This window comes from Delphinus delphis, chromosome 1, assembly GCF_949987515.2.
Source record: "Delphinus delphis chromosome 1, mDelDel1.2, whole genome shotgun sequence".
Taxonomy (NCBI): Eukaryota; Metazoa; Chordata; class Mammalia; order Artiodactyla; family Delphinidae; genus Delphinus; species Delphinus delphis.
Genome location: NC_082683.1, coordinates 9,207,161 through 9,223,704, shown reverse-complemented (window position 1 = coordinate 9,223,704; position 16,544 = coordinate 9,207,161). Strand labels below are relative to the sequence as shown.

The 16,544-nt window shown below is 52.1% G+C and overlaps 1 protein-coding gene across 2 annotated transcripts; it reads right to left on the bottom strand.

Moving 5' to 3' along the window:
• Positions 1 to 924: 924 nt before the first annotated feature.
• MIIP (migration and invasion inhibitory protein) lies at positions 925 to 11,598 on the bottom strand. Of its 2 annotated transcripts, none has more exons than XM_060014584.1 (10): positions 11,504 to 11,598; positions 9,577 to 9,772; positions 8,992 to 9,327; positions 8,484 to 8,565; positions 4,708 to 4,816; positions 4,570 to 4,622; positions 3,741 to 3,870; positions 3,484 to 3,580; positions 2,386 to 2,520; positions 925 to 2,101 (listed from the first exon to the last, which is right to left on the bottom strand). In XM_060014584.1, the coding sequence occupies exons 2-10, from the start codon at positions 9,688 to 9,690 to the stop codon at positions 2,069 to 2,071; spliced, it is 1,089 nt and encodes a 362-aa protein (XP_059870567.1). In that variant the 5' UTR covers positions 9,691 to 9,772; positions 11,504 to 11,598; the 3' UTR covers positions 925 to 2,068. The 2 variants fall into 2 exon arrangements, with proteins under 2 accessions (XP_059870567.1, XP_059870576.1); XM_060014593.1 differs by having other exon boundaries at positions 9,001 to 9,327.
• Between the last annotated feature and the right edge of the window lie 4,946 nt (positions 11,599 to 16,544).

The following is a 16,544-nucleotide window of genomic DNA, read 5'->3' as shown; positions in this document are numbered from 1 at the left end:
AAGGAAGGAAATTCTGGCACTTTACAACATAAACTCTGAGGGCATTATGCTAAATGAAAGAAGCCAAATAAGAAACAAAAGACATAGTGCATGATTCCAGTGGTACGAGGTCCCTAGAGTAGTCACATTCAGAAAGTAGAATGGTGGTTGCCAGAAGCTGGGAGGGGAAGATAGGGAGTCAGTGTTTAATCTGTATTGAGTTCCAGTTTTGCAAGAAGAAAAAAATTCTGGGGATGGTTGGTGGTGATGGTTGCATAGCAATGTAAACGGACTTAGGGCCACTGAACCGCACATATAAAAGTGGTAAATTTTGTTATGTTTTACACTACCGAAAATAAATTTCTAAAAATTAATTTAAAAAATTACATGTGGAAGAGACTTTGTTTCTTCAGGTGCTAGAATCAAGTGGCAAACCATGACCTGCTGCTGAATCTGCCCAGACACGTGCTTTGGATCAGAGGCATTTGAACTTGAAAGCGTCTGGAGGGGATGCATGCTTGCCGGGTGGCCCTGAGTCCCCCACTCCCAGTCACCTTACATGCCTGGCTACTGAAGGCGTTGGAGGCTGGAACCCCAGATGGAGCAAGGGAAGACGTTTAGGCGAGAGCTCGTAGTGTCTGGTTTTTTTGCGAATGGCCTCTGCTGCGCAGGAGGCCTGCCTTGCGGGAACAGAGCTGGTGAAGTCCGGATGTGGAGGACAGTAACACTCACCCAATACCCCATGAGCCCCCTCCATGTCCCAACTCCTTGTGACTAGTTCTGGCCAATGAACCATGAGCAGAAGTGACCTGTGTGTCATTTCTGGGCTCAAGCAACTGGTGATGTCCCCCCACAGTGGAGCCTCCACTGGTCTGGGTCCCCAAAAGATGATGTCAAAACAGAGGCCCCATGTGACCCATGACAGACAGGTAGTATGAGCAAGTCAGCAAGAAATAGGCCTTTATGTCAAACCACTGGGATTTGGGGGTTAATTTGTTACCGTGGCATAACCTCGCTTATCCTGACTAATACATGTGCTGTGCTGGACGGGGAAAGGTTTTCTCAGCTTCACAAGCTCCAGGTGGGAGCCACGGACCACAGCCATAGTTCCACGGCTCTAAGCGAGAAACCTCAGAAAAAGCACATGCCTTCGCTGGGCTTAGGTTCCCCAGCTATTCCATTTGTACCTAAAAATCAGGAATTTCATATTGTTCAACCTATGGGAGTATAAAGACAGGCGCTGCTTACTAATCCAGGAGGGCAGATCTGGGCTCTCGGCCAACCTTGCCTCTGACTCCAACCCTCCTGGCCTTTTCCCCATGTGTCCCTGACGGGGTTCTAGATCACCCGTGGCTTCTAGGGCTGGGCTAGAGATGGGAGTGAAGGAGCCACCTGGCCCAGGGACTTCAAGAGAGTCCCTCCATCACTGGACCCCAGTGTCAGGGGCCAAGAATAAGGGGAGAGCTCACTCATTCCCCACTGTCACAGCTCCAGCCTCATCCACAGGGAACAGCCTGAGACCCCAAGCCCCTTGCTGAGATGGATTTTTAACGCTGACCTTGGCCTCAGCCTTACTCTGGGGAGCCTCACCCCCACCTATCTGGTGGGGAGGCCACCTACCCAGAGTTAGAAGCTGCACAAAGAGCCACACTCAGGGCACTGGATCCACCCTGCCCAGCACAGGTTGTCAGAGGTGTCCTTCTGCAAGTGAGGGGGGCAGGCCGAGGCCAGGGCGCCTCTAGGGCTCTGAGGGCGTCAGCAGGACAGAGCCGGCGCATGTGGGAACCTGGAGCTGCGGGAGTGCTAAGCTTTATTTACAAACGTGTCACGGAAGCCCCTCGGCCCAACCCCAGGGTCTCCTCTGTCCCCAGGAAGGAGACAGGCCTGAGGCCACCCACCGGCCCAGCCTAGGAAGGTGGGGCCAGAGTCCACCTCCAGCTGAGGCTGGGCAAAGCTCCCCTCTCGTGGGCGCCCCTGCCGGAGGAGAGAGGCTGAAACGACGGTAGGGGCACTGTCCACCTCCCAGTGGCCAGTCCTCAGGGCTTCGGCCGGGCGGCACGGGGCTGGGGCATGGAGGGTTCTGACCAGATCAGGGTGGGGCTGGGACCCACGTTGGCACGGCCTGGAGAGTGAAGGGAAGAGTGTCAGGGGGGCCTCTTTGGGGGCAGCCTCGTCCCCTTCTGGATCTCAGAGTTGGGGTCACCTTCCAGGGTGGGGTGGGGTAGCCAGCAGGCAGCAGTGGTGCCTGGAGAGGTGCCGTGGGTCAGGGCCAGGGCTAGGGCCAGGGAACCCCACAGAGAGCCGTTTCCAGGCTCTGCACTCCTACCCCAATCCTGCCCCCCAGGACTCTGCGGTCCCCAGGCCGCTCCAAGGCGTCTGTCTCTCCCAGGGCTCCCTGGACCGTACCCGGTGAGAAGGGCTGGTGGCTGACAGCTTCCGACGCTGGGCCTCAGAAGAGACACTGGACCAGAGGTCCAGGCTCTTGGGGGCTGAGCTTTTCTCAGACTTCGGAGGAAGAATGTCCCAGCCCAGCAGGCAGTGCTGTGGAGAGCAAAGGGTTAAGGTGCCTGGCCTGGAGCGGGGCTCCCCACTGACTGGGCACACCCCAGGGAGGGGCTGTACCTCTCCCCTTGGACTGGCAGCATCCTCTAGGACAGGGCTGTGTCCCCCTTGAGGGTGAAGGGGCCTCCCAATCAGTGTCCCCCATGGACTGAGGTTCCCCGAGGGCAGGGGTCTTATCCACCACTGTTACCCCAGGCCTCCCTTTCCTAACCCTGCTGACCCAGGCCCTGGGCCCCGACCACAGATGGGTGGAGGGAAGGCCGTGGACGCTGATGGAGCACGTCCTGTGGACCAAGTTCTGCCCCAAGCCCCCGACAGGTATTGACTCACTGACCTGCCCCTTGTCCACCCCATGAGCCTGAGGATAGTATGTTGTACCCATTTTACAGATGAGCAAACTGACTTTCCTCAGTACCCCTTCTCCTCCCCGCAACCCCAGCACCTCCGGACTCCACTGGGAATGAGTGGGGTCCCCAGTGACCCCTGTCCTACCCAGGAGACACAAAGGACCTAGGTTGAAATCCCAGCTCTTCCATCCCGCTGACCTTGGACAAGTCACCTCCCCCTGCCTCAGTCTCCTCATCTGTAAAGTGGGATAACAGTCGTACCTGCACTCTCAGTTGCTGTGGCTCCACGAGATAATCGCCCTAAGGACTGTGCATGTGGCCACAAGAGCGCAAGAAACGGGGCCCGTGTGCACCAGGCCAATGCACTGCACGGGCAGACAGTCCTCCTGGAAGCCAGGGGCTGGGTGGGGAGCCCAGCCTCCCTCAGGGAACAAGCACGGTACACATGACATGAGTGGCCCAGCCCTAGCCCCAGAGACTTCGGTCCTTCAGCCCAGCCTTGCTATTGGCCTTGGGACAGTCCCTGGCCCTCTGGGCCTCAGGACACGTCCAGAGACCTAAGCCAGACAGGGGACAGCCCCAAGGCCAGCCTCACCCGGGGCAGCGCCAGCGTGTCGGAGGCGTCGAAGCTCTTCCGCCGGTGGCTGCGGTACCGGTGCGGGGGGTCCAGGACAGACAGCGGGATCCTCACCCTGGCGGGGGTAATAGTGGGGGCACTGCTGCAGGCGCCTCCAGGCCGCTGTGGCCCATCCTGCCCTCCCTCAAAACCACAGGCCCCAGGCCCTGCTCTCGTCCTCAGCTGCGGCTGCCCCTACAGCTCCCCCCGGTGTCCTGCCTACTCTGGCCACTCACCTGACCTGCACTGGCTCTGCCAGGGTCTCTGGACCCCGCTGGCCCCGTGGTGTCCGGCACAGGCAGCAGGGGGTGCCGGGATCCGAAGGCACCAGAAACAGGCGCCGGTTGACACAGTAACAATACACACCTGTGAGATCCGTGAGAAGCAGAAGCCCCCCTCAGCCAGGGAACCTAGGTCCCTGGACCCCAACCACACAGGCTCACCCACGTGTACACAGACAGAGCATGCACACGCACACGTGCTCACATGCAACAACACTGAGCACCGCCTTCTACTCAAGCGTGACACTCGCGTGCACATGCCAGCAACTTCACATGTGCAAATGTCACCCGTGCAAACACAAAGCACGGCTTCATACAGTCATATCTGTGGACACACATGAACGTGCCTACACTTGTAATCACACACACAGGGTGCACACACACGTACATCCATAGGAACACGCCTCACACACATATGTGCACACATGTACACACTGTATGCTGCTCGGGCAAACCCACAGCAAAGACTTGGGTGCCCACGTGACTGAGCTGGAACATGCCCCCCCGCTGCCCACCCAGACGACCCCTGTGTGGAGAGGAGGTGGAGGGAGTGGGGACACATGGGAAAATGAGGCAGCTGGGAGAAAACGGAAGGCGCGGACAAGGGGCGAGGTGGATAGCACAGGGCAGGCCCTGTTCCCCCTGAGGCCAGGCCTCAGCTCACCCCAGGCTCGCGGCCCCCCTGCCTGGACCCCAGGCCTCCCTCCCCCCCGTCCCCAGCTGCCTCCCCAGGCCCCCAGGCCTTAGCTGGGCTACGGGGCAGCCGCCGAGCGTTTACACTCACATTCGTGGTCCCCCTCCGCAGCACTACTCTCCTGCAGGCCTAGGAACTGGGATCTGTGAGGGCGAGAGGGTGAGCAGGCCAGGGTGACACAGGCCCTGAGCCCGCCGCCCTGCCCGCCCCGCGCCTGCCGCTGCTCACTCAGGGTCATTGCAAATACACTCCTCCTTGTTGGCTTCCCGGAACTTCTGCAGCTTTGAGAAGAAGGCCTCGGGCTTGCTGGTGACAGGAGAGCTGTTGTCCGGAGACCCTGGAGCGGGCAACACACAAAGGAGCTGCTGTGTGGCCAAGACTCAGGGGAAGCTGGGCACTAGCACCCCAGGCCACCTGCTTTGACCCCACCATACCTCGTACAGACCTGGAGGGGACCTCCACTCATGTGACTGTTGGTTTTGTCTGGTGTCTGTCTACCCTCATGCATATCCAATCGTCCACGCAAAAAATATTTATAGAGCCCCTACTACGGGCCAGACACTGTTTTACGTGCTGGGGAAAGAACAGCTACCTGGACAAAGCCCCTGCCCTCATGAGGCTTACTTTCTAATGTGGCAACAGACGAGCTAGTCACCAAAGAAACCTGTAATACAACATTGAGGGGTGACACCTGCCAGGAAATAAAAGAGAGTCAGGAGGGACTTCTCTGGTGGTCGAGTTGTTGAGAATCTGCCTTCCAACACAAGGGACGCGGGTTTGATCCCTGGTCAGGGAACTAAGATCCCACATGCCACGGGGCAACTAAGCCCACGTGCTGCAACTACTGAGCCTGCATGCCACAACTAGAGAGAGAGAAGCCTGTGCACCGCAATGAAGAGCCCACGTGCCACAACTAAGACCCGACGCAGCCCAAAATAATAAATAAATAAAAGAGAGTCAGAAAACTGAACTTGGTAGGGCAGGGGAGCCAGAGGAAGTTTCCCTGAGGAGGTGACACCTGAGCAGAGACCTGACGAAGGGAGGGAGGGAGCCGTGGGGACATCCCAGGCAGACAGAAGAGCAAATGCAAAGGCCCTGGGGCAGCTGTGGTTGGTATGTTTAAGGAACACCCAGGAGGTAAAAATAGGTGTAGGGGTGAGGGTGGAGGAGATGAGGCTGGGAAGCCAGCGGTGGGTTTGGGGACAAGGAGTGACGCAATCAGATCAGTCATGGACTTTTATAGGACCCCCCTTCTGGCTGCTGCAAGGTGAGGGGAAGCAGGGGCACCAGTTAGGAGGCTACTGCAGGCATCCTGGTGGAGACAAACAGTAAAATTCTAGAAATACATGGAAGGCAGGACTACCAGGATGCACAGTGTTTGAAAAGGAGAGGAAAATATCAAGGCTGATCTCAAGATTATGGCCATTAGCTCCATAAATGGAGTTGCCACTAACAGAGATAGAACAGACTGCAGGAGGACCAGGTGGGGCAGAAATCAGGACCTTGATTTTGGACCTGAGATTAGTCTAACATACCTAATGAGCTCTGCAGAGAAGAAAGCCAGATATACAAGTCTGGAATTCAGAGGAGCAGCACGGGTAGAGATAAAGTCAGGGAGAAGAGAGCATGGAGAGCCTCGGCACTGAGGGGGGGCCTCTGGAATGTGGAACAAGGAAGTGGATCCAGCAGAGACTGGATAGAGCAGCCAGGGAAGTGGGGAAGAGCCAGTGCGGGGGTCCGGGCCTGGAAGTCAGAGGAAGAAAGAGCTTCGGGGGGGAGGGAGTGGCCGCTGTGTCCACGCTACCCAGGGGCCAAGAAAGCTCTGAACTGAGCACTGAGCTGGGAGCTGGCAATGCAGAGGTCACTGCTGACCCGGCCGAAGACAGCGTCAGAGGGTGTCAGGGGCTGAAGTCCAGTTTAAGAAAAAGTCAGGGAGAGAAACTGGAGACAGCGAGTCTAGATGGCCCTTTTGAGGAGTTTTGTTATAAAGAAAAGCAGAGAACACGGGCAGTAACTAGAAGCAAAGGCAGGATATAAAGGGAGCGATGCTTCCTCAGGATGGGAAATCACAGACTGCAGCTTTACCCCTGACCACATGTGAGACTTTGCTAAGTTTTTCAGTCTCTTGATGCCTCAGCCTTCTCATCTGCCAGTGGGGACAGTAACAGCATCCACCTAATCAGATCATTGTGAGAAGTTAAGGAGTGAATGGGAGCGAAGCAGAGGAAAGCTCTTGGCACAGGGCCCGGCACATAATAAGCACTCACTGAAATCAATTGTCATTAATATTCCCTGGCGCTCATATACTGACGGGGCAGAGTGATGGTGGAGGAAGGAGAGGAGAGAATTACAGGGAAAAAACCCTCTGGGAGGGACTTCCCTGGTGGCGCAGTGGTTAAGAATCCGCCTGTCAATGCAGGGGACACGGTTTTGAGCCCTGGTCCGGGAACATCGCGCATGCCACGGAGCAACTAAGCCATGCGCCACAACTACTGAGCCTGCGTGCCACAACTACTGAAGCCCATGCCCCTACAGCCCACGCTCCGCAACAAGAGAAGCCACTGCAGTGAGAAGTCTGCGCACCGCAACGAAGAGTAGCCCCCGCTCGCCGCAACTAGAGAAAGCGCATGTGCAGCAACGAAGACCCAACGCGGCCAAGAATAAATAAATTAATTAATTAAAAAAAAAAACTTCTGGGAGCCAAGAAGGGATGGGGCCCAAGCACACAAATGCAGGGACAGGACGGGGGCTCGGAAAGGGGGGTGAGAGGCGTGCGCACACACACGTGCGCACACACACGTACGCACACACACACAGGGCAGGCAGGGGGCAGCCGCCTCTACTTTCCTAGAGACAGGAAGCAAAGCAGTGAGCTGGCAGTCAGGGAAGTCCTTGGGATGGGGCCTGTGTCCCCACCACCGCAGGGTCTCAGCAGCCCCACAGAGCACCTGCCTTGGGGCAGCAACTCAACTTCTCTGTACACCAGTTTCCTCCTTTGTGAAAGTGGGGGTCCGATAGCACCAACCTCCTAGGGCCGCCCGCTCACTCACTCAGCCAGCGTTGGCTGAGGGCCTACTACGTGCCAGGCACCGTTCTAGGCTCAGACTCGGGGAGCACAGCAACAAAAATGACGGCCAGGCCCCTGCTCCAACAGAGCTTATAGTCCACCGGAGAAGTCAGACAAGAAACAAGCAAACAAGATGACTTCTGAGAATGAATGAATGATACAAGGAACATACAAACGGCTGATGCAACAGGCAAGGATGCAGGTGTGGTGGCCCTACAACGTTGTGCTCGTGGAAGGCCTACCATTTGAGCTGAACACTCAGTGACGAAAAGGAACCAGCAGGTGTGAACCTGGGGAGGTGCGTTCAAAGCAAAGGGCACAGCAAGTGCAAAGGCCCCGAGGTGGCCGTGAGCATGGCAAGTTCAAGGACCAGCAAGGAGGCCGGCGTGAGGAGTCAGAAGGTAGATGGTTAAGAGGCCATGTCACGGGGCCAAGCAGAAGCCAGGTCACACCTCAAAACTCTATATAAGGATTTCAGATTTTACTCTAAGTGCTAAGTACTCTGAGTGACGTGATCTGATTCCCGTGTTTAAACATTAGTTCTGGCTGCTGTGCCGAAAATGGATGATAATGGGGGTGAAAGAGCCCAGAGGGAGACCAGCCAGGAAGCCACTGAGTGCTGGGGGAGTGGGGGGATGGGCAGTAAAACATAAAGAGATGACACGCATACAGAGTTTCACAGGGGCCTGGCACACAATAAATGCCAAGAAAATACAGCAGCTCTGATTTGTTCATTCATTCAACAAACACTCGGTGAGCACCATCTCTGTGCCTGTCACTGTGCCAAGGGCTGAGACAGGAGACGCGGTACTGAAGGTGCTCCCCGAGGGGGGTGGAACAGTCGGAAAAAGAGCAGCAGCGCCCGCTGGGGGCGCAGGCAGGCGCAGAAGCAAGCGGGGGCCTCCACCCGCGCCCCGGGCACGGGGGCTAGTCACACCTGCAATCCAGTCGCAGCCCAGGCACGGTCTGAGGCGCCAGCTCTTCTCAGGCACTGGAGACTCCTTGTTGGTCACTCGCGGCTGAGGAGGGAGGCAAAGACGGGCAAGGGCTAGGCCAGCAGGCCTGGCCCAAAGGAGGTCCCACCTTGCAGGGAGGAAAAGGGCTGTGTCTTAACTCATACACTGCCAGGGGCCCCAGGGCTCAGCCGAGGGCTTGGGGGCTGGAGGACAAGAGTTTGGCCCCCACCCGCCTCCATGTGTGTCTTTGAACAAGTCTGTCCTCTGAACGCCCGTCTTCCCATCTGCATAATGGGGCTGGTCACCTTCTTCCCAAAGTGCTGTCTGAGAAACTAATGGCCACAACTTATCAAGCACTTAGGCTGAGCTGGACTTGACTCACGGTACCTCCCAGGAGCCTCACCCTGGAAGGGAGGCTGCCCATGAGTGCATCTGTCAGGGGGGAAACTGAGGCTCAACGACGTGCCCGTCAGTGGATGCTCCACTCACCCGCATTACCTCGGACAGCTTGCTCCGTTGAGCCAGGACGGACTTCAGGGCCTGTGCCTCCTGGGTGTCTAGACTGTCCAGCTCTGCTGAAGGCTCTGGGTCGCTCGAGTCTGAGGTGGCCAGCAGGGGAGCCGAGCAGGGCCTCAGTGGGCCCGGGGGCTCCTGGTGGAGGCACCTGGCAGGTGGGAGAGAGACCACCCCGGAGCTGGCCCCGTCCCTATCACAGGGGTCACCTCGGTGGGCATCCTGTGGGCAGGAGGCTCTTGAGGCCACTGAGGACGTCTCTTGGGATGACGGCATCTCTGAGTTGTAGCTGCTGCTGGAGTCCAGGCTTGACTGGAACAGAGAGGCCAGTTCACCCAGCCATCTACCCAGCTGGCCTGCACTGGGCATGAAGGCCTGGTCCTCACCCTTGCTCCAGCCTCTGCATGTCCCAGGCCAGTCCCTTCCCACTCTGGGCCTCACTCAGTTTTCTCATCATCAGTAAAATGGGCATGCTGCACGAGAGGACCCGGAAGCCCTGGATTCTGGCCTGAGGGTTAGGCAGCCCCTCCCTCACTCCCGGGACTTGGCCAAGGCGCTCACCTCTGAGGCTGCCTTGGCCACGGACCGCCGCACGGCATCCTGTCCGACCCACAGCTGCCTCAGGAGCTCCAGGTTGAGCTGCCGTAGCTGTGCCAGATCTCTGGTCTCCACCATCCCAGGCGTATCCACTGGCTTCCCACGACAGGTGTCACCGACTCCTGGACCACAGAGCACCCTCACGGCCAAGTTCTCCTACCTGAAGCCAAGATAGACAGCACAACATAGCGCTGAGGAGGCTGCCCTGCAGAGCCAGAGGCCAGGGTTCAAATCCCCACTTTGATACTCCCTAACTGTGCAGCCTCAGACAAGTTATTTAACCTCTCTGTGCCTCAGTTTCCTCATCTGCCAAACAGATGATAACAGCATTGACCTCATAAGACTGTTGTAAGGATTAAAGGAGATCATGTATATTAAATGTTAGTACAGTGCCTGGCACACACAGTAAGCACTCAGTAAATGCCTATTATTATTACACTGGCCACAGCGTGTTTCCTAACATGTCAAAAGAGATCAATCCCTCTTTAACGAGCTTCCCTGGTGGCGCAGTGGTCGGGAGTCTGCTGCTAATGGAGGGGACACGGGTTCGAGCCCTGGTCTGGGAACATCCCACATGCCGTGGAGCAACTAGGCCCACGAGCCACAACTACTAAGCCTGCGCGTCTGGAGCCTGTGTTCCGCAACAAGAGAGGCCACGATAGTGAGAGGCCCGCGCACCGCGATGAAGAGTGGCCCCCACTTGCCACAACTAGAGAAAGCACTCGCACAGAAACGAAGACCCAACACAGCAAAAATAAATTAATAAATTAATAAACTCCTACCCCCAACATCTTAAAAAAAATTCCTCTTTAACAACCTTAACTATGAAATTACTAGATTAATTTGTAGAAGACAACTAGGGCAAGTCCACAGATGTAAAGCATGATGACTTTCAAATTCAACACAAATCAGATTTGTGAAGGGACTCCTCCCTCTCTCCTGCCCTCCCTCCTTCTTCCCTTTTACAAACGAAGAAACCAAAGTTCAGAGAAGTTAAGCTACTAGCCCCAAGTCACACAGCTTGTAGGTGGCAAAGCCAGGATTTGAACCCAAACCGGGCTCCGGGGTACACGGTTATGCCAGCCTTTCCCCAAACAGTGTGGAGGGGGGCCTGGGAAGCTGCCTCCTCCTTCTCCCAGCCTTTGGCCCCCCAGGGATCCAGACTCAGGGACACACTGATGCTGCTGGAAGGGATTTCTGCAGACTAGGGGAAGAGGCTTCCTCTTCCCTCAGAGTCCCGAGCCCAGATGCCTCCAACCAGAAACTGAGTCTCCCCCAGTACACACGATCCCTTTCTAACACTGCGTCCAGACAGACACCCTACTCTCAGAATCCCAGCCCTCCCACCACCACTCCTCACGTGTGGACCGCCCACACCCGGGTCCCCTCCTCAGGGCCCGGTTGCAGTGGCTAAAGCAGAGAGAAGCCAGGCTACCCTGGAGCCGTCCCCACATATACCCATGCAGGGAAGGGGGGCAGCGGAGATGCGAGTACAGACTGTGCGGGGGGTGGTGCAGACAAGCGGGGTAAAAAGCCTCATCCGCAGGACAGGGACTCCCGGCTCCCGTCCTTATCTGACTCTGGGGCAGACCTATAGTTGGAGGATCTCCGTTTTCGCACGGTGTTAAAGAGAACACCTCCGGCTCCGGCGGCGCTCTGGAAAGCTAAAGCCGCACCAAGGTAACGGGAAGGCGACGTTCAAAAGAGAAACTGGGGCAGCAAGAGTACCAGCTGCGGTGCCGCGGAACAAAAGGGCGGGACCCCCGGGAAAGGGAGACTCAGCCTCCCTCTTCTTTCCCTTCGCGGGCCACGGACCCTCCGTGGGGGCGTACGTGAGGCAACCCGTCGAGCCCTTCCTCTCCATACCCGGCCCCGCCACTGCCTCACTCACCTCTAGGAAGCCCCGGAGCCGCGCAGCCCACCGCCGCCTGCGCTGCGGGGAGTTCCGCCCAGGCCACCCTACGCTTCGGCGGCCGGGGGGGCGGGGCCTGATCCGGGAGCCCTGATTGGTCAGATATGGGGCGGAGCCGGGACGCTCTTGCGAGCTTTACTTCGCCTTCAGAAACTGCCTTTTCAACACTGAGGCGGGGATAACGACGGTGCTCAACATCTGATTGGTCAACTTCCCAGGTCTAGCGGTCGATAGTCGGAATGGGGCGGGACCCCAGAAGACGGGCTCCGATTGGTCAAGACAAGGCCGCGGCTATTTCACGTTTGGTGACGGCAGTGTCAGAGTCCGGACCTGATGCTTCCGCAGAGCCAAAAGATGCAGCTGTGGGTAGGCGGCGGCCAGTGACCCATGCTTTCATACTTTCTTTCGAGTACTTAGGCCTATTTTGTGCCAAGAGGCACTGTACTAAGCGTTGGGAGGCAGGAAAGAATTAAGAAGGGTCCTTTCCTGGAGGAGGGGGAGAGGCAGCGGGTAAGATATGAACACAGGTAGCTGTGATCCAGTCTGTAAAATATGGGCAAGTTTATATGGAGTGCCTACTTTGCGCCATGTATTTTCCATATGCCAATGCATGCCGGCCTCATAAATGTGCTTTAAGATGAATATTATTGTCCCGTTTTACAGACAAAGCAAAAAACGAGGTCATGAGAGATGAAGTGACTTGACCAGAACATTTTAGAGGCAGTCAGTATAATTCCCAAATTAACAGACGAAAGGAAAGGAAGAAAAGCCATCTCAATAGATACAGAAAAATCCACCAAGCACTGTCCCTTTTTCTTAGTAGCTGCAATTGGCGTGCCACAATCTTTTAAAGAGATGTTCCGGCATTTGACAAAATCCAACACTCATTTCTGATTTTTTAAAAAAATCTTCCAGCTTCATACAACTCAATAGCAAAAAAGACCCCAAACAATACAACTTAAAAATGCGCAGAGGATCTGAATAGACATTTTCCAAAGAAGACAGATGGCCAATAGGTACCTGAAAAGATGCTCAATATCAATAACTATCAGGGAAATGCAAAACAAAACCACAATGAGTTATCACCTCACATGTGTTAGAATGACTATTACTAAAAAGGCAAGAAATAACAAGTGTTGGCAAGGATGTGGAGAAAAGGGAACATTTGTGCACTGTTGGTGGGAATGTAAATCGGTGCAACCACTATGGAAAAGAGTATGGAGGTTTGAGATTTCCTCAGAATTTAAAAATAGAACTACCTTATTATCCAGCAATTCCACTTTTGGGTATTTATCTGAAGAAAGCAAAAACACTGATTTGAAAAGCTAGATGCACCCCCATGTTCATTGCAGCATTATTTATAATAGCCAAGATATGGAAACAACCGAAGTGTCCAGCAATGGATGAGTGGATACAGAAAGTGTGGTATATATCTATAATGGACTATGATTCAGCCGTAAAAAAGGGGAGATCTGGGCTTCCCTGGTGGTGCAGTGGTTGAGAGTCCGCCTGCCGATGCAGGGGACATGGATTCGTGCCCCGGTCCGGGAAGATCCCCCCTGCCGCGGAGCGGCTGGGCCCGTGAGCCATGGCCGCTGAGCCTGCGCGTCCAGAGCCTGTGCTCCGCAACAGGAGAGGCCACAACTGTGAGAGGCCCGCGTACCGCAAAAAAAAAAAAAAGGGGAGATCTTGCCATTTTCAATAACACGGATGGAACTTGCAGGCGTTATGCTAAGTGAAATAAGTCAGATAGAGAAAGACAAATACAATATTTCTCTCTTATATGTGGAATCTAAAAAAACAAAAACAAAAAGCAAGCTCATAGATACAGAAAAGAGATTGGTGGCTGCAAGAGGCAGGGAGTAGGAGAAATGGGTGAAGTGGGGTTTTTTTTAGTTTAACTAAATTAATAAAAATCTTTAAAAATAAAAATCTTGGGGCTTCCCTGGTGGCGCAGTGGTTAAGAGTCCACCAGCCAATGCAGGGGACACAGGTTCGAGCCCTGGTCCAGGAGGATCCCACATGCCTTGGAGCAACTGAGTCCATGTGCCACAACTACTGAGCCTGCGCTCTAGAGCCCACGAGCCACAACTACTGAGCCCATGTGCCACAACTATTGAAGCCCACGCACCTAGAGCCCGTGCTCTGCAACAAGAGAAGTCACCGCAATGAGAAGCCCGCGCACCGCAACGAAGAGTGGCCCCCGCTCACCACAACTAGAGAAAGCCTGCACACAGCAACGAAGACCCAACGCAGCCAAAAATAAATAAATTTATAAAAATTAAAAAAAAATCTTGCAGCAAACTAGGACTGGAAGGGAACTTTCTCATCTTGATAAAAGGCATCTATGAAACACCTACATTTAACAGTATATTTCATAATAAAAGACTGAATGCTTTCTCCCTACAATTAGGAAAAGGTAAGGATGTCTGCTATCACCAGTTCAATTCAATATTACACTAGAGTTCTAGCCAGTGCAATAAGAAAAATCAAAGACATCTGGAACAGAGAGGAAGAAGTAAAACTCTTTATTCACAGACAGCATGATAACAGAAAATCTCATGCACTCTACAAAAAAGCTACTAGAATCGTTAATGGGTTTTGCAGTTGCAAGATACAAGATCAATATACAAAAATCAGTCGTATTTCTATATATTAGCAATAAACAATCAGAAACTGAAATTTTTAAAAAACCATTTAAAATACATCAAGAAATATAAAAATTAAATACTTAAGGATAAATCTGACCCCCAAAATACAAGACCTATATATTAAAGTTATAAAACAGTGTTGAGAGAAATTAAAGGAGATTAAATAATTGGAGAGATATACTGTGTTCATGGCTTGAAAAATTCAAATTTTTAAGATATCAATTCTCCCCAAATTGACCTATAGACTCAATACCCAAATAAAATCCCAAATAAAATCCCAGTAAGTTTCTTTGTATAAACTGACAATTTCTAAAATTCATATGGAAGTGCAAAGGACTTAGAGAGCCAAAACAATTTTGAAAACAACAAATTCAGATGACCTACGCTACCTACTTTAAGATTTATTATAAAGCTATAGTAATCGGGCTTCCCTGGTGGCACAGTGGTTGAGAACCTGCCTGCCAATGCAGGGGACACGGGTTCAAGCCCTGGTCTGGGAAGATCCCACATGCCGCGGAGCAACTAGGCCTGTGAGCCACAACTACTGAGCCAGCGCATCTGAAGCCTGTGCTCCGCAACAAGAGAGGCCGTGATAGTGAGAGGCCCGCGCACCGTGATGAAGAGTGGCCCCCACTTGCCGCAACTAGAGAAAGCCCTAGCACAGACACGAAGACCCAACACAGCCAAAAATAAATAAATAAATAAATAAATTTTTAAAAAAAGCTACAGTAATCAAGAGAGTGTAGTATTGACATCAAGGTAGACAAATAAATGAATGGAATAGAATAGAAAGTCCAGAAATTGTCTCACACATACATGATCAATTAATTTTTGACAAAGATGCAGAGGCAACTCAGTGGAGGAAGGACAGCCTTTTCAGCAAATGGTACAAGAACAATTGGATGTTCATATGCTAAAGACACACACACCACAAAACAAAACAAAAATTTTAAAACCCTCTATCTGTACCATATCTGTACCATATGTAAAAATTAACTCAAGATGTATCATAGACCTAATTGTAAAACCTAAAACTATAAAATTTCTAGAAGAAAACCGAGAATAAAATCTTTGTGACCTTGCATTAAGCAGAAATTTCTTAGATACGACACCAAAAGTACAATCTCTAAAAGAAGAATGGATAAATTGGACTTTGTCAAAATTAATAACTTCTGCTCTTTGAAAGACGTTGTTAAGAGAGTGGAAATACAAGCCACAAGATTGGAGAAAATAATTGCAGATCACATGTCTAATAAAGAATTTGTATCCAGATTATATAAATAACTCTCCCAACTCACAAGAAAACAACCCAATTTTTTTTATTGAAGTATAGTTTATTTATAATATTGTGTTATTTTCAGGTGTATAGCAAAGTGATTTAGTTAAATATTTTTCATATTATTTTCCATTATAGGTTATTACAAGATATTGACTATAGTTCCCTATACAGTAAATCCTTGTTGTTTATCTATTTTATATGTAGTAGTGTATATCTGTTAATCCCATACTCCTAATTTATCCCTCCCCCTGAATCATAAGTTTGTTTTCTATGTCTCTGAGTCTGTTTCTGTTTTGTAAATAAGTCCATTTGTATTATTTTTTAGATTCCACATATAATGTTTGTCTTTCTCTGTCTGCCTTACTTCACTTAGTATGATATCCTCTAGATCCATCCATGTTGCTGCAAATGGCAATATTTCATTCTTTTTATGGTTGAGTAATATTCCATTGTGTATATATATATATATATATAAATCACAGATTCTTTATCCATTCATCTGTTTTTTTGTTTGTTTGTTTGTTTTAAGGTTAAAAAACCAAAACTTTTATTTAGAAAGGCTGAAATGATTGTATGCTAATTTGAACAGCTAGGTTGTATAAGAAAGTTCCTTTTTTTTTTTTTTTCAGGCTGCACCTCACGGCTTGTGGGATCCTAGTTCCCTGACCAGGGATTGAACCCAGGCCTCAGCTGTGAAAGCACAGAGTCCTAACCACTGGGCCACCAGGGAATTCCCAAGAATGTTCCATTTTTGATGTCTTCCAAGAATTGGATTCCATTATGTGTGCTTTGTTCTTTCTTCAGACCTCTTAACTTCAGACTGGAGTTGAGCAGAAATATGGCTTATTCCTTTCCCCTGAAATCATTCTCAGGCTCCAGACAAGGGGCTGGACCTTTGGGTGAACAAGCAGGTAAGTGGCAATGGTACCTTTTAACTCGGGAGGCTTTCCAGGAGTGATACAGGAACAAGGAACAAGCTGCTGCAGAATGAGAACATCATGTAATTAGCCAAGTATCTAAAATAGCCAAAACTATTCTCGCTATGAATGGCCAAGAAAAGCCAAGCAAATGCTGTCCACAGACATTTGCT